Source organism: Chiloscyllium plagiosum, unplaced genomic scaffold (assembly GCF_037043375.1).
Source record: "Chiloscyllium plagiosum isolate Xiang-an unplaced genomic scaffold, Cpla_swu_hap1 HiC_scaffold_5, whole genome shotgun sequence".
Taxonomy (NCBI): Eukaryota; Metazoa; Chordata; class Chondrichthyes; order Orectolobiformes; family Hemiscylliidae; genus Chiloscyllium; species Chiloscyllium plagiosum.
In genome coordinates, this window is record NW_028270143.1 from 108232322 (window position 1) to 108250556 (window position 18235).

General features: G+C 41.0%; 1 protein-coding gene across 1 annotated transcript in view; it reads left to right on the plus strand.

The window, feature by feature from the left end:
* The window catches only part of ptprn2 (protein tyrosine phosphatase receptor type N2), a 970059-nt gene that overhangs the window by 408131 nt on the left and 543693 nt on the right, over positions 1-18235 (plus strand). The window contains exon 11 of the mRNA XM_043690698.2: positions 17595-17674. Coding sequence (XP_043546633.2) covers positions 17595-17674 — 80 coding nt within the window. The remainder of the gene's footprint in view (positions 1-17594; positions 17675-18235) is intronic.

Consider the following 18235-nt stretch of genomic DNA (forward strand, 5'->3'; position numbering starts at 1 on the left):
CCTACATACAGCCATGTATATCTGTTTTGAGTTTTTGAATTTTGGAAAAGGGGAATATCATGTTATGTCTCACAGCTAGTATGTATACCTTAATGAGGCATGGTCATGATATCATCAGTCATATCATGTGACCTGACTGTATAAAAGTCTCATACTCTATATTGTGTGGGATCATATGCAGTATGCTTTAAAAAAAAGACTTAAACATAACAGTTTCAAAACAATATGAATCCATCTTTGGCTTCTCTGTGAGTTAAAGATGCTAAAGCATCATTGTAGCCAGCATTTATTGCCCATCCCAAAGGACAGTCAAGAGTCAACATTGCTATGGATCTGAAGGCACATGCAGATAAGGTAAGGATGGTAGTTTCTACCCTAAAGGACATTAGTGAACACATGGGCCTTTTCTGACAATTGATTCATAATCATCTTTAATCACTGAATTCCATATTTTTTAAAAATTGAATTCAAAGTCAACCATCAGCTGTGACAGGATTAGAACCCAGGTCCCCAGAACATTATTGGGTCTCAGTCTTAACAGTGTACCAATAACACCACTAAGCCATCACTTCCTCTTTACAATAAATGGTTCCAGTTGCAGTGAACTTGGCACTAAGCTGTTGGCCTGTGCGTCATAGTTCTACAGGTTAGCCAATTCAGTGGTGCCTTTTCTGTCTTATGGCTTGCTTCCAGCAATCAGCAAGAGTGAAGATAAAAACATGCTTATACCAGCAAGCATCAGATTTCCTGGCAGACCTTCTTCAGCTGCGCTCTTTACAGCAAACACCAGCTCGATAGAACTAGAACACCTGGCTGATGAATTTAGAGCCAGTTTGCTGTGGGTTTTTTTAAAGCCCTTCCCTTTTATATTCCTGGAAGGGGAAAGTACAAATACATACCTTTCATCCAAACTAGAAAGGGTGGACTTGGCTTGGAGAGGGTGGACGCTAGGAAATTGTTTCCGTTAGGCGAGGAGACTAGGACCCGTGGACACAGCCTTAGAATTAGGGGGGGTAAATTCAGAACAGAAATGCGGAGACATTTCTTCAGCCAGAGAGTGGTGGTCCTGTGGAATTCATTGCCGTGGAGTGTAGTGGAGGCAGGGACGCTAAATGTCTTCAAGGCCGAGATTGATAGATTCTTGATGTCACAAGGAATTAAGGGCTACGGGGAGAATGCGGGTAAGTGGAGTTGAAATGCCCATCAGCCATGATTGAATGGCGGAGTGGACTCGATGGGCCGGATGGCCTTACTTCCACTCCTATGTCTTATGGTCTTAAACTACTTTCTTTGACCTTACATCGTGTCCACAGCCTGGAATGTAATAGTTTCTGCTGAGGTGGTAATTATCGTCCATTACCTCTGCAACAACGGGAGATTATAGTTCAGTTTCTGCATCTCCTCCACTGAAGTATCTCTGTGTAAAGTTCCTTAACACCCTCCAAATGCAACATTTTGTAGTTCGTCTTATGAAAAGTTCCATTTGTCTGAAAGTAGTTTGAGTCAAAGATCCGTGGACATGACACCCTCTGTGATCCTCACTTTATGTAATTGCTTGTCCCTCTGCCTCATCCCAAACTTTGACACTTGCCACACTGCTCCCTCTCCATTGCACTCATATCCACCCATACCTAACTGCAGCATTTCCATGCTTCATAAGTAATTAACCCTATAGTGATAATAAATGGATCAAACTTTGAAGAAAACAGTCATTCATTCATAACTTTGCACTATATTAATAAAAAAAGTCCTTGTACTATGGAGCAATAAAGTGTTAATCAACCAGATCATTTAAAATATCAGTATCAGAAACTGCAAGCAATTGAAACTGCTTAATCTTGTGCAATAAACATTGTGCAATTGACAGCAGAGGTCAGAGAGATTGAATTGAGAATAAAGCAATGTTTTTTCTGGAGCGTCAAGGCTTTAATCAGAGTATTCGCTCAGAAATGAGTGCAGAATGAGGTGGCTCTGACTCCATTCCAGACTTGATTCTCTGAGACTAAAATTCCAGGAGAATTGGCTGAGTGTTTGAAGTCAGGAGCACAAAGTCGGGCGGTGACTAACTCAGGTGTTCAAACCAAAAATTAAAATCTAGTCCTTAGTGTTTCCAAACTGGAGGCTATGATGCATCGATTTGCATATATCTTCCCTCACCCTCTTTCTGCTGTTGAGCAGTCTATAAAATGCTCCTATTAGCATGATTGATCCATTCTTGCTTTTTTCAAGTCATATGGATTTTATTTCTAACTTCATGGTATGTACATTTTGTTTTACTGCTGGTGTTGCCTCATCTCTAATCAGTTCTCCCTGCCCCTTCTTCTTTCCCTAGCCTTTATGATTATGTTATAATGTGGAATATTTTGTTTGACTCCTGTATTTTGTATAGCTGTGTCTCGATTATTCCCGCTACATCCCATCCCATGCTGCCTCTAACTACCCTACTTTGTTCTAAGTGCTGTGGATGTAACTGTGCAGACAGTAAACTCTCTTTTCATACTTCTGCTTTTTTCTGTACCAAATTTGTTCTTGTTTATGTTACCCTTCTCCCTTTGTTCTCACCTCCTAATTCCTTTTTCTTTTGACGTGCATCATTTTCACCAGGAGCCTATCCTGCACTAACAAGATTCCACCCTCCTCCCACTTCTAACCAGTTTACATTCCCATTGACAGCCCTTATTATTCTGTCCAGTGGTGTTCTGTTGGTCCAGCTGGAGGCCATGCAAGAAATGCAGCTGCTTCCTATCCCAGTGACGGTGCCATTATCTTCTGAAAGTTTTGATTTGGACACTTGCCACATTGTCATTCAAAATGGCTGCTTGACGAAATGTAGAAGCAGGAAATGGTTTTGAAATCCAAGAAGAAATCAAGTAAAGAAGACTTAATTGGCTGTCATAAGTCAGTAACAGAGTGTCAGTGTTATACCAATTGGCTGCGTAATGCAATCTTTGATAGCAAGAAAGGGTGTGAAATGAGAAATACGCACAGGAAAGTGTTTACTATCTTTTGCAAGCTGGTAGCGGGTAGGAATATCATTAGCTTTCTGCTTGAAGTGAATGCCTGACAGTTTTGTCAAAACATAATATGGTATCTCCTTTCCTTTACTTGATTCGCATCAGGCATACAGCCATTGCCCAGTGTTAGACTTGCAGAGTGAATGCATATTTCTGTAACTTTTAATCTTACTTGATTTAAAAACAGCAGCAGTTGAAACATATTAAATGCTGCACGAGAATGCTGCAAGGAGAAATTGGAATTAGTTTAATGCTTCTGTATTCTCATCGATGTTAGATGTAAGCATGATTGGTATAAAGTTATCCTATAGAGTGACGTGCTGTAGGTTAAAGAAGACGAAACGATGTTGCCTAAATCTGGATTTGCATCAAGCAGGACACTTGTAACATTATAAATGGACACGTCTAGCACTTCTACTAATTTTCTAGTATTAACATGAACTTTGCCTGTGTGTTGGTGCATCTGTAATGAAATAAATGAATTGGGAAAATGGTGTAAATTAGACAGTTTTAAAACAAAAAGCTGCACATTCATACCATTGACTTTTCAAATACAGGTATAAATTTTATAAGTATTCTGCAGAACACAATAAAATAGCCCTTCAAGTCAAACCATATTGTGCAGTAGATCCGTATTTCACTTCACAGTGTCACAGCACTCATGTATAAATCATAGAATTCACTTACTGGAGCCTTCCACACTTCATTGAAACACCATGTCAACCGCCTCCAGCAAAACAAAGTTGAATGAGTATAAAATAAAAGAAGTTCCCACCAGCTTCTCGACACTATTAACAACAACTCACGTACCAAGGACAGGGTGTACCTCAAGGTCTCAAGTGGTTTTGGTGAGCCTCAAGGTCTTCATCCTTGCAATTTAACCCTTTGACAATTTAAGTTGACTTATGACTGCAAGATGATAGGAGATAAGTAAACACAGCAAATGTACTCAGCAAAATAGTGACTCTGGGTGAATCACATGGATCAGGATATGTCCGAAGTACTCCTAATTTTCAATATGTGTTGGAAATGCAACAGTAAATGAAATCTGGATCCTAAATTTGCACCTATGATTTGTGAATCCATATACTTATAAACTGGCTTGGGATGTGATCGGGGGATGGTTAAGTGGACTAGGTACCTAAGAACATAAGAAATGGGAGCAGGATCAGATAGCAGTGCCATTGTTGGAATGTCTCTATAATAGTAATCCAGAGCCCCAGGCTAAAGTTCTGGGGACTTGGGTTTGACTCCCACCATGGCAAATGGTAAAATTTGAATCCAATAAAGTATGGGATAAAAAGCTGGCGTGATGGCGACCTTGTAACCATTGTTAATTGTTGTAAAAACCAATCTGGTTCACTCATGTGCTTCAGGAAAGGAAATCTACCACCCTGAACTGGTCTGGCCTACACATGACTCCAGACCCACAGCAATGTGGTTAACTCCTAACTGCTGTCTGGGGATCACTTGGCCCAGCCAAGAGAAATGAACCAAAAAAAAGCTGCTCTCCTCCAGGCCTCAACTCCTGTTTTGTTCCAATACTTCTTAGCCCTCAGCCCCACGATATTTCCAAAGCCTTCAAACTGGGTGGCACGGTGGTTAGAACTGCTGCCTCACAGCACCAGAGTACCCCGGTTCAATTCCCACCTCAGGCTGTGTGGAGCTTGCACATTCTCCCCGTGTCTGCGTGGGTTTCCTCCGGGTGCTCCGGTTTCCTCCCACAGTCCAAAGATGTGCAGGTTAGGTGAATTGGCCATGCTAAATTGCCCGTAATGTTAGGTGAAGGAGTAATTGTAAGGGTCTGGGTGGGTTGCTCTTCAGAGGGTCGGTGTGGACTTGTTGGGTCAAAGGGCCTGTTTCCACTCCGTCAGTAATCTAATCCTCTTTAAATACCTTCAGTGACCAAGTCTCCCCACCCTCTCGGGGAGACAATCACTACCCTACAGGAGAACAAATTCCTTTATATCTCCGTTTTGACTGAGTAACCCTTTATTCTGGAACTATGCCCTCTAGTTTGAGATTCCCCCATGAGTGGAAACATTTTCTCAATATGTGCCCTGTCAAGTCCTCTCAAAATATTTCTATGTTTCAATAAGATTAATCCTCATTCTTCTGAACCTTAATGAATAAAGGCCTAACCTGTTTAGCCGTTCTTGATAAGACAATCCTTTCATCTCAGGAAGCAGCCTTGTGAATCTCTTATGAACTGACTCCTTGCCAGTTTATCCTTTTGCACATCCTGAGGCCTAAATTGTGCACGGTATTCCAGGATAGGCCTTATCAACACCTTTTACAGTTGTAATAAGATTTCCCTTTCATAATTTGGGACCCTTGAGCGATAAAAGTCAAAATTACATTTGCCTTAGACCATAAGCTATCGAAACAGAATTCGAAAACAGAAACATTCAGCCAAGCAGACTGCTCTGCCTTTCGAGCAGGGTTGATATATATTTCAACCCCATTCTCCTGCTTTCTCTCCATAACCCTCAATCTCCTTAGCAATCAAGAACCTATCTATCTCTGCCTTAAATGGCATGGCCTCCACAGCCTTTTGTGCCAGTGGGTTCCACACATTCACCGCCCTCTGGCTGAAGACATTCCTGCTCATCTCTGTTCTAAAAGGTTGTCCCTTCACTCTGAGGCAATGCCCTTGAGTTCTAGTCTCTCCTATTACTGGAAACATCTTCTCCACATCCAGTCTGTCCTGGCCTCTCAGTATTCTGAAAATTTCAATCAGATACCCACTCCCTGCCCCCGCCATCCTTCTAAACTCCATTGAAAACAAACAGAGTCCTCAGCCACCCCTCAGATGACAAGCCTTTCATCCCCAATATCATTCTTGTAAACTTCCTCTGGACCTCTTCCAATGCCAGCACTTTCTTCCTCAGATACAGGTCCCAGAAATGCTCACAACATTCCAAATGCAGTCTGACCAGAGTCTTACACAGCCTCAACAGCCTGCTCTAATATTCTAGCTCTCTTGAAATGAACGTTAACATTGCATTTGCCTTCCTAACTGCCAAATGTACCTACATGTTAACCTTAAGAAAATCCGAAACCAGGAATTCTAAGTTGCTTCGTGCTTCAGATTTCTGGAGCATTTCCCCACTTAAAAAATAGTCTACATCTCTACTCTTCTTACCAAAGTGCATAACCTCACACTTTGCCAAATTGTATTCCATCTGCCACTTCTTTGCCCACTCTCATATCCTGTCCATGCCCTTCTGCAGCCTCCCTACTTTCTCAACACTACCTACCCCTCCAACTATTTTTGTGTTATCTGCATATTTAGCCACAATGCCCTCAGTTCCTTTGTCCAGATCATTAATTTATAATGTGAATAGTTGTGGTCCCAACACTGACCCCTGCTGAACTCCATTAGTCACTGGCTGCCAACTTGAAAATGACCTCTTTTATCCCCACTGTCTGCCTTCTGCCAGTCAGCCAATCCTCTATTTTACCTTGCATTTCCAAGTACTCTGCAATCTCACATTTAATAATGAACTCTAAAATATTACCAATGATCAAGGTCAGGCTAACTTGTCCAGTTAATTACTTGCTAACGTTCATGCTAACTTTGTGTTTCGTGCAAAAGAAAATTCTTATCCCTCTATGCTGCATTATTTTAGAGTTTCTCTCTCTATTTAAGGAATAGTTTGCCTTTCAATTCTTCCTACTAACATTACAATATCTTTCAATTTTTGAGGCAAGCCAAATGGCCTGTCTCCACACTGTAGGGATTCTAAGTATTCTAACGCTCTGCAAAGTGTCTGCAGGGCATCAGCAACAAAGACTTGATGGACAGTTCCTGGATGGAATATTACAGAATAAGATGTGTGAGACCATAACATATATGTGATTGCAAGACAATGTATATGTTTCTCAATATTTTTGTAAGATATTTTCTTGAGAGAACTACATGCTGGGGTCTCTTTCCATTCTATCATAATAATGTGCATCTATATAGGACCTTTTCATGTAGTAAAACATCCTGAAGTGCTTCATATGAATGAGAAGCAAACAGCATTTCGGACTAAAGAAATGACATGTTAGCAGAAAGCACCGAAAGCTTTGTTAGAGCTAGGTTTTAAGGGATGGATGTCGTGATTGAGGAAAGAGACTCATAGAATGAGATGTACAGCACAGAAACAGACCCTTCGGTCCAACTCGTCCATGCCTACCAGATAGCCTAACCTAATCCCATTTGCCAGCACTTGGCCCATATCCCTCTAAACCCGTCCTATTCATATACCCATCCAGATGCCTTTTAAATGTTGTAATTGTACCAGCCTCCACCACTTCCTCTAGCAGCCCATTCCAAACACAAATCACCCTCTGTGTGAAAAAGTTGCCCCTTTTTGTGAATCCATATACTTATAAACTTGATTGGTAGGGGGATGGTTAAGTGGACTAGGTATCTAAGAACATAAGAAATGGGAGCAGGATCAGATAGCAGTGGCATTGTTGGAATGTCTCTACAATAGTAATCCAGAACCCCAGGCTAAAGTTCTGGGGACTTGGGTTTGAATCCCACCATGGCAAATGGTAAAATTTGAATCCAATAAGAATATGGGATTAAAAAGCTGGCATGATGGCGACCTTGTAGCCATTGTTAATTGTTGTACAAACCAATCTGGTTTGCTCATGTGCTACAGGGAAGGAAATCTACCACCCTGAGCTGGTCTGGCCTACACATGACTCCAGACCCACAGCAATGTGGTTAACTCCTAATTGCCATCTGCACCATTATGGTAATAAATTTTGGCCCAGCCAGGCGAAATGATCAAAAAAAAAAGCTGCTGTCCACCACGATTCAACTCTTCTTTTGTTCCAATTCCTCATAGCCCTCAACTCTTCGATATATCTAAAGCCTTTCACCTCCTCTTTAAAGACTTTCAATGACTGGGTCTCCCCACCCTCTGGGGTAGAGACTTTTAGGGAGCAAGTTCCACAGCTTAAGGCCTAAGGTGCATTTCTTGAAACACAATACAAACCTTGCAGCAGACTATGAGGAGAAGAAACAAATACCAATAAACCAACAACATAGACAATAAAATCTAAAAGGTGGTAGAACTCTGGAGATAAGAAGGATTACTTTGGGATGGCCCAGCCATGTCTGTATGGGTTTCCTCTAGGTGCTCTGGTTTCCTTCCATGGTCCAAAGATGTGTAGGTTAGGTGGATTTGCCATGTTAAATTGCCCGTAGTGTTCAGTGATGTATGATTAGGTGCATTAGCCATTGTAAATTTAGGGTTACAGGGAGAGTGGTGAGATGGGTTGAGGTGGAATGCTCTTCAGAGGGTTGGTGCGGACATGCTGAGCTCAATGGCCTGTTTCCACTCTGTAGGGATTCTGTGACTTGTATCTCTATAGATCCACCACTGGGACATTGGTCTGTTGCATGATGTTTTGGGCTAAATCAAAATAGGACTAATTTGTGATGAAACATCAAAGCTAGAATTCCAAAAATGGCCTCAAGAGAACCATGGACCAGAATTTTAAGAGGACAGTGGAGATCTCACCCATCAGTTGAGGAATTTCCTTTAGTTCCATGGAGAAGACTGAGGCACTTCATTGGCCATCAATAATCCTACCTCATGATTGAGGGCCCTGGCCTTGGGCCTCATTTGTGTCTAGTGCCACCGGGAGCAGTGGCTGCTGGTGGCATTGCACCCACTCCAAGGCCGTGACGCCCCAAGGGGCACCAGACTGCAAATGATGAAGGAAGGATGCGGATTCTGAGGCAAGGATTGCGGGAAGGGTGGAAGGGATTGGAAGAAAGGGCAGGAGGTCGGTGCAGTGATTGTAACGAGGTCAACCAGGTGGACCTCATAGAATATGAGTTCCCAGATTGGGACTGTTAATCTTGTCCAATCAGGGAGCCCTGGTTGACAAAAAAGGATAAATGATGGGAAAAATGAACCCCTGGACTGTCTGACTCAGTGAAAGGCAATGCTATTGTCAAAGGCTATGCTTTTGTAAATAAAGGGTGAGTGTGTGGAATGAGCTGCCAGAAGAGGTGGTGGAGGCTGGTACAATTACAAAAGGCATCTGGATCAGTATATGAATAGGAGGACTCTAGAGGGATATGGGCCAAATGCTGGGAAATGGGGTTTGGTTAATTTAGGATACGTGGTCAGCATGGAGGTGTGGGACTGAAGGGTCTGTTTACGTGCTGTGTAACTCTATGACATGCTTGAATGTCAGCTAGCTCAGAAATGAACTTACATAACATCCAGTGCCATCAACTGGAAATCTGTGTAAGTGCCCTCTGTCCTAATCAACTAGAGAGGTATTCCCACTATTGTGACTGATATGGGAACTCTCCCGTGATTGAGCCGGTTCGGCTGCCCATGATACCAATCATGACGGATTCAATAAAATCCGCCGACTCCACCCCAGGAAATTATTACAAGTTGCTTCAAGAAGGGGCTTACTATTAATTGAATCATTTCTTTTTTTGTTTCACCAGGAATGTTTATGTGGGAAAGTTTGTTTTTTCAGGAAATTATTTCAAGAAAGAAATTTGGAATTTGTAAATGCACAGCCTCAGAGAGAAAAGAGAGAAAAACTGCAAGAGAAAAGACTCTTGTGGGTTGAATTCCAACTTTAGAAATTCAACAATTCAACACAGCATTGATAAAGGTTTAGACTGTCGGATGTGCCCTCTTTTGTATCAGACATAAAGTGAGTATTAAAGGTCACATAGCATATTCTGTAGAAGAGTGGGGAGTTCACTCTAATATCCTGCCCAACATTTATCTCTCAGCAAAAAATCATGAAAGCTGTTCCAGTCATAGAGTCACACAGCATGGAAACAGACCCTTCAGTCTAACTTGTCCATGCCAACCAAGTTTCCCAAAATAAACTAACCCCCATTGCCAGTATTTGGCCCTCTAAACCTTTCCTATCCATGTCCTGTCAAATATATGTTAAATGTTGTAACTGTACCTGTATCTACCACTTCCTCTGGCAGCTTGTTCCATATACTCACTACCCTCTGTGTAAAAAAGCTACCCCCAGGTCCCTTTTAAGTCTTTCTGCTCTCAGCTCTAGAATACACCTCTCACTGAACTCCCCCAGCCTAGGGAAAAGACCTTTGTTATTCACCTTATCTGTGCCCCTTGTGATTTTATAAACCTCTGTAAGGTCACCCCTCAGACTCCTAGGCTTCAATGAAAAAAGTCTCAGCTTATCCTGCCGCACCTTATAACTGAAACCTTTCCATCCTAGCAACATCCTGGTGAATTGTTTCTGAACCCTCTCCAATTTAATAACATCCTCCTACAACCAGGTGACCAGAACTGTACATTGTATGCCAAAAATGCCCTCACTAACATCCTATATAACCTCAACATAATATCCCAACTCCTATTCTCAATGGTTTGAGTAATGAGGGCAAGCGTGCTAAATGCCTTCTTCACTACCCTGTCTACCTGTGATGCAAATTTCAAAGAACTCTGCACCAGAACCCCTCGGTCTCTGTTCAACACCACTATCCACAGCCTTCTAGAGTCATAGAGATGTACAGCATGGAAACAGACCCTTCGGTCCAACCCGTCCATGCCAACCAGATATCCCAACCCAATCTAGTCCCACATGCTGCACCCGGCCCATATCCTGATTTTACTCATACCTCATATTTATCCAAATTAAACTCTGCCTACCAGTCCTCAGCCCATTGGCACAGTTGATCAAGATCCATTTGTAACCTTAGATTATCTTGTTCAGTGTCGACTCTCCCACCAATTTTGATGTCATCCACAAGCTTCCTAACCCATGCCTCTGATTGGTATTAATTTGCTGTTTTTTGAACCTTTTGAACCTTTTGAACCCAACTGACTGCCAACTTTTCTGTGAAACAATAGTTACACTTCAAAAGCAATTCATTAGCTGGAAAGTATCTTGGGGCATCCAAAAGGCTGTACATAAATGCAAGTCTTTTCTTCCTTTACATTTATCAAGAATTAATACAATGCAAAGCCCCACATGAAATGCTAATCTTGCTTTATTTATTGAAATTTTGTTCTTTTGTAGCATTTTTTAATTCCTATTGCAGATTTTTAAAGATGTTTTCCTTCACGCCTTTTAAATAATCAAATGAAGGAACTTTGTAGCATATTTGTAATCAATATCACACAGTATGATTTCAAAACCTTTGACTTCATAATTTAATTTGGTCAGGTAAATAAGACGCATCCAATAGTATCAGTAACCTTGAAAACCTATAAATGTCTATAAGGTCACCCCTTGACCCTATGTGCTCCAGTGAAAAAAGTCCAGCCTCTCCTTATGTCGCAAGCCCTCCAGTCCTAGCAACAGCCTGGCAAATCGTTTCTGAATCCTCTCCAGTTTAATTATATCCATCTTATAGCAGGGCAACCAGAACTGTACACAATACTCCTAAAGTGGCCTCACCAACTTCCTGCATAACCTTAACCTAACCACCTCATATCTCCTATACTCAGTGGTCTGAGCAATGAAGGCAAGTGTGCCAAACATCTTGTTAACCACCTGTTTAGCTATGACACAACTTTCAAAGAACTATGCATCTGCACTCGTATGTCTTGCTGTTTATTTTAAAAATCTTTCAGACCTGTGTATGTCCTGTTGTACTTCTGATTTTGTGTTCAGCAGTGAATGGGCAGAATACTTGTGGTGTGGATTATGGTTCAAGCTCCCTTCCAGGGCTTGGCTGCCAAGGAAGGTGTAGCCAAACAGAATGAGTACCAAACCTCCTTCCCACAGTCAACAAAGGCACGTAGTAAGTGTCATGGGACATTCCTGGTTAGTAATGTAATGGAAAAAAATTGGAGCATCTACCACTGCTACTTATTCCTCTGGATTGCACATGTGTTGCCACTGCAACTCGGATTGCTTGGGTTGGCATGTTACCAGGGCAATGGTGTGGATCAGATTGGTGTCAGTAACATGGGTTTTGGACCCTGTTCTGGCTAGGCTGGATTTGAATCTGCTTCCTCGCTGTACTATGGGGCATGGGATTTTACCTCGGTTAGCTTGTTAACAAGAGTGTGGTGCGGAATGGGAAATAAAACAAGAATGGGTTCAGTCTGCATCCCTGTTGTGCTAATTTACAATTGCCTGCCTCCTCACTTTATCTGTCCTTATGGAGTGGTTGCCCCCAAGTTGTCCATGACCACTTTTATTTTTTGTTTTGGAGAGAGAAACTTCTGTCCCTTTGTGGCCTACAGCTCCGTGGCTTTCCCTAGCCAGCCATGGGGGTAGTTGTAATGCTGTGGTTTAGACCAGCCTTCAGCACAGAACTGGAAGGAGAGAATGTGGATGAGGAGGCCAGGCATTTATTGTGCTTATCTGTTCATTGACTTTCTATGAGCTTTGCAGTGGGACTTGCATTTAAAAGTTCTTTGGAAGACAGAGTTCTTGACCAGTCAAAAGGGATCTGTATGAATAGGGCAAGCAATGGTGCAGCTTCTTAATCAATCTGATTGAAGGAATGTTTGTGAATGGGGCAGAATCTAAAATGTGAGTTAGCACATTTACTGGACTGATTCAGAGGGAAGGAAAGTTGGGATTAATAGAAAGAGAGGTAAAGGAGACAGAAAGAAATAAACTGAAGGAATGAAGCACCAAATTTATAAAATGTAAATTCCAGTGTCAGAGAGCTTCTCTTAAAGTAAATAAGGTTCATCAAGGCCGACTTATGGTCATTGAGTATTATTGAAAGAGAGACATTTGTGTGTCTTTCAGCAGTATTTATCATGATATTAGAAATCTATGTTAATTTAAAAGTACAAGGTTTATTTTTTTCTGATTTGGAGATGCCGGTGTTGGACTGGGGTGTACAAAGTTAAAAATCACACAACACCAGGTTATAGTCCAACAGGTTTAATTGGAAGCACACTAGCTTTTGGAGTGATGCTCCTTCATCAGGTGATTGTGGAGGGCTCAATCCTAACACACAGAATTTATAGCAAAAATTTAGTGTGACGTAACTGAAATTATACATTGAAAAATTGATTGCCTGTTAAGACAGTCAATTTTTCAATGTATAATTTCAGTTACATCACACTGTAAATTTTTGCTATAAATTCTGTGTTAGGATTGAGCCCTCCACTACCACCTGATGAAGGAGCGACGCTCCAAAAGCTAGTGTGCTTCCAATTAAACCTGTTGGACTATAACCTGGTGTTGTGTGATTTTTAATTTTTTCTGGTGAGTTTAGTGGCTAAGTAATGGATACATACAGCAATTTTATACTGTTCATATGTATGGCAGCAGAGTCTTCTTGCAAAATACTGTTCAAATGTAGTTTCTGGAGGAACAGGACAACTCAGACAACAACATCCTCAATTTGATATTCATCTTCACTAAGTTCTGATCAACTTACCCTTTCATAGTGATCAGTGCTAATGCTAGCATAAAATCGAGGTGTTTCAATTTGTGGTGTAATGATAGGAACAAGGTCAGCAAGGTGGATCTTACAATTTTATGAGTTCCCTGACTGGGGCTGTTTGTCTGGTCCAGTCAGGGAGCCCTGGCTGACAGGAGTGCTAGAGGTTCTCTTCACTCTGAGAGTTGGCTGTGAGGGAGCTGGATCAGTGTCCTGGACTCTCCGCGTGTAAATAAAAGATGACTTGGTGATGGGATATCAGACCTTGTGCAGTTATTTCAGTGCTTGTTTTAACACTGCCCTCTTAAAACACTTTTGTATTAATTTGGAATTGCAGTCATGTGTAAAACAGATTCTAAAATGCTCAGTTTTCTCTCCAAAGAAGGCTAATGTTGAATGGTAGGCAGACCAGGACACAAAGAAAGTCAGGGATGCAGAGAGACAGTGATACAAAGAATGGGAATGGGAAGAATAGAAGAATAGGTAGCGAGGAGACAATACAGTGCAAGTGAGAGATATTGGAGTTGCTTCAAAAGGCAAGAACACTGTCACAGGAACCCTTCTAAATATATATAAAAATAAATTGATTCAGGATTTTCCCAACTTCTGTACAGCAGTATGTTTTGTTCTATAGCACATTTATATTCTTAATGTCCCAATTTTCACAAACAGTTCTCCATTATCACAATTATGATAAATATTCATTGTCTCATTATTGCCTTCACCTTTGAACTACTCCCCTCCCCTCTCCTGCTTTATGATTTTACTGCAAGTACCAAGTAGTGTTTTATTAAATTGATTTGTGCTATTAATAGTGTCTGCTCAATCACACCAATGTACAGTATTGGTCGTTTAGTGATGTTTTGTTGAATTAATTTATGATAATGTTGATTCAGGGAAACTAAACATTGGGTGAGAGAAATTTGATGCAGTGTGCTGCCTCAAGTGGTATTGTCTGCCCTCAGGGAATTGATATAAATGCAGAAAAAAACACTTTTAATCTGGTTTATGGATCAATTTTATAGTCAGCCAGCAAGACAGCCTGATGCTGAATTGTCATATTCCACTAGGGGGTATAATTACATTGTAAATGTGTTCACATCCAGTACAATGGTGTTGCAGAGACTGTCTTGAGTAGTGGTTTCCAGTCTGCTCCACTATCTCCCTTTATCATGAAATTTCAGTTCACCCACAATTGTCAACTGGACTTCACTGTTCAAACAAAAGTTCAAAAGTTAGTGTAAAGCAAGTATTTTGTGCACAACAATATCTTTTAAAATGTGTTGCTGAGTGGTGCATTGCTAAGTTTCTGCTGTTTTAATTTTTAGAAAACTTGCATTTGTATAGCACCTTTCATATATTTATTGCATCCAGCTGTACATATCTTAGAGTATTGTCATTATTGCAGTGTTCCTGCCTAATAACCAAGTCAAGTGGCTTATGCTAAGATATATCACATTGCCATACAAGCCGACTCAGCTCAGAAGACTGTGTCTGACAGTTAATTGTACATAAAATCTAAGTTCTAGTGTGTGTCTTTCTGATATTATTTGAGGATTTATTTGCAATTTTTGTTTACACTCATTTTTAAAGACATTGAAATCCTTGGGGATTTACAAGCAGAATAGACCACTGTAAATCCCAATATATTTTACTGTGGTGTTGTCACGAGCTACCTAGAATGTTCAGTCTTAAAGTGAATGATTCTTGTGTACACTTCATGAGAGTTGATCATTTTTATTGTTTTACCAGTAGTTCTTAAGAAATCCCTGCTTTTTCTGACTAAGATTAAATCATTCTCACTGGTGGAATGTAACAAAGGGCAGTTTAAAAGCCTCCAACCATTTGATTTTACATTCACATTTCTAGGGACGCAAGACATTTGGAATTAAACAAATGACACGTTCAAAAATGCTGCATTACACTTAAATCCTAGCTGTTGCAGCATCACAATCCATAATAAAACAACAAATATATTTGTGAAGATGCATTGAACACTTCAGGAAGTTTTCTTCTGTTAACAGTGAAGTACAAATGCAAGACATTGTTGCATTTCCAAATCCTTTAATTTCAGCAAATGGAGATAGCAGATGTTTTAATGTATAATTTTTTTATACTTCGACACTCCAGAAACAGTCAAAAAGGGAGTGGTTTTAGAGAAAACCATTATCATTCTGCTCATTCACAGACTCTGCTTGTGAAATCATATGTTGAGAGATATTAATACATCACTTGATGCCTGTAGAATTGCTATTTGAGGACTAGCCTCCTTCAGTAATTGTTGCTTGAATTTTCTTGGTCCCTACGGGATTCAGAGTTGCTTCCCACTGCCTGTATGTAAGAGCATTACTCAAACAAAGGTGGCCTGCAGTGTCGGCAATTCAAGCATTGTTCAGCAAACATCGGTAAAGCAAACCAAGATCATGAGTCCTTGTAAAGAGGAAAGACACATTTATTTTGGGTTCAGACCCTTTGTCAAACAGACCTGCTGTCCATTCCCCGTACCTTTGTTTTCATACAATCTTTTACACCTGTCTGTTCCTTTGCTTAAATGTTATTCAGTTGAGGCCATCCCTACGTCATAAAATTTTCCAATTGATCAAAGTGACAAGTATGTTTTTCCATCTGATCTCACATGAAGCAATTATTGTTATACTTGGAGCAACAAAGGTTAAAGGGAACGTTATTAGAGGTGCTCAGAATTATAAACGCTTTTGATTAAGTAGATATAAGGAAGCTGTTTCCGCCCTTAGGTGGGTCATTAACAAGAGGACGTAGATTTAAGATCATTCAAAGGAAAAGATAGGGGGAGGGGCAAATAAGGCAATTTTTAAAAACTCAGAAAGTTGTTATGGTTTAGAATATGCTACATTACAAGGTAATAATCAGAAATTAAATGTAAAAGAACATCTTTGCAGGGTTGTGAGGAAAGAGTAGAGAGGTGAGATTAATTGGTGGCTCTTTAAATGGGTTCTACATCACAATCTCCTTCTGTGATGCCTGGCTCTATGTTAGTGGAGAGTCAGAGTTTGCAACAGGTTTGCTTCATTACAATAGCCACTGTCCTCCCAAATAATTGTGTTTGAAGCACTTTGGGAAAAATTCTGATGCCCATGTCTTAACTCGTAATAAGTACAATTTACCCTGCTGCCCCTGTGATCATCGGCCTACTTTGGCTCCAGATTAAGCAAAGACTTGATTTTAAATTCTTCCTCCTTTTTAAAAAAATGTCTCCACAGCCCCTGGCTCTCTCCAGTGCTTTTATCTGCTTCTGCCCCATGACTCTGTGGGAGGTCTAGGTTCTTCAAGACAGGCCCACCCTGCACCCATTACATGCTGTGGGCCAGTACGATAAATGGACAGTGAGATTTCAGCCCCTTCATACCTGCTGGCCAATCTCTGGCATTGCCAGAGCTCTCTAGTGGGCACTGCTGGGACTGCAGCTAGTCCCAAAATGATGTACCATGGATCCACGTGAATCACAGGAATTGGATGGTGGATGGGATTGTACATTAAAGGTGGGGTGGCTGAAGACATTCAAGTTCATGCAGGGTAGAAGGAAAGGAGGTTCTGTCTTCTGGGAGGGTCCCTCAAATGTGTAAATGGATAATCTGTCAAGATGGTACCCATCACATTTCTTCAAAAATTGTTAACAGAAAAAGCTGCTCAAGTGGCACATGTTTTAGTGTGGGCAGCAGGCTTTTTTAAAAAATCTCAGAGGATGTGGGCGTCACTGGCTAGGCTAACACATATTGCTCAACTTGAATTTCCCAGAGTGCATTTAAGAGGCAGCCACATTACCGGGGATCTGGAGTCTCCTGTAGGCCAGACCAGGTAAGGGCAACAGTTTCCTTTGCTAAACAATCATCGTCAGACTCTTAATTCCACATTTCCAATGCCCCTACATCAGGGCCAGGATATCTGGACTCACATGCTTCCTTCTCTGGAGTTATGTTATGGCATGTCCGAACGCAGGTTGACAACATCTATAGTGTGGGCAGATAACATTGGGGTTAGTTGATCTTTTTAACAAGCTGAGTTTACAGTTTTAGATTTTAGTGCATCAAAGGCGCTATATAAATAGGCTTTGTGGATTTGTGGGTTTTGTGACTTTCAACTGTCCAGCTCAATTCCAGTGTAAAAATGAATCTACCATTGCTTCTGTGTAGAAGTCAAGCCCATCATCAATTTTAATTATCTTTCAGTATGCTGGGACCAGCTGTGATCTTCCAAGTCAAAGCCGTCGGTCAAAACGTGTCAACAGCTGATGTGGTGAACATAGCAGGTAGGAATATTGCTTTTACTCTGCATCAAAAATATCGCAGAAAGGATTCTAACAGATACACACACACCGCACACATGCATACAAGGAGACTGACACTTAATAGAAGAGGCGCTTGCGAGGAGATTGGCACAGATGGGAAATTGAAGTGTAACATCGTAGAGTCAATTAAGGCAACCAGTGACTTCATTGTTTGTAGAGGAGATGGATTTAAATTAAGAGATGTGAGTGTGGTGTGGAATAGTGAAAGAGACTGTCTCCATGCACTTAAAAGAGAAATAAAAAAGGACATGAAGATGTATTAGCACAAAGTAAGGTCACTGAGAGAGATGGAGTTTACCTTACTGACAAATACTGCCTGATCTGCATCTGTCTGAAGCTGAAATATAGTGTTTCGGGAACAAAATGTCGAGAAAAAGTCCATTCAAGTGAGCTGGGGGATGGGTTAAATTGAACAAGATAAAAATGGGTAATGGACTTGCCGTGATGTTGTCAGTTAATGCTGAACCAAAAGGTATTTGAAATCCTTGCTACAAATGGATGAGAAGATTTATTTGCTTCAGA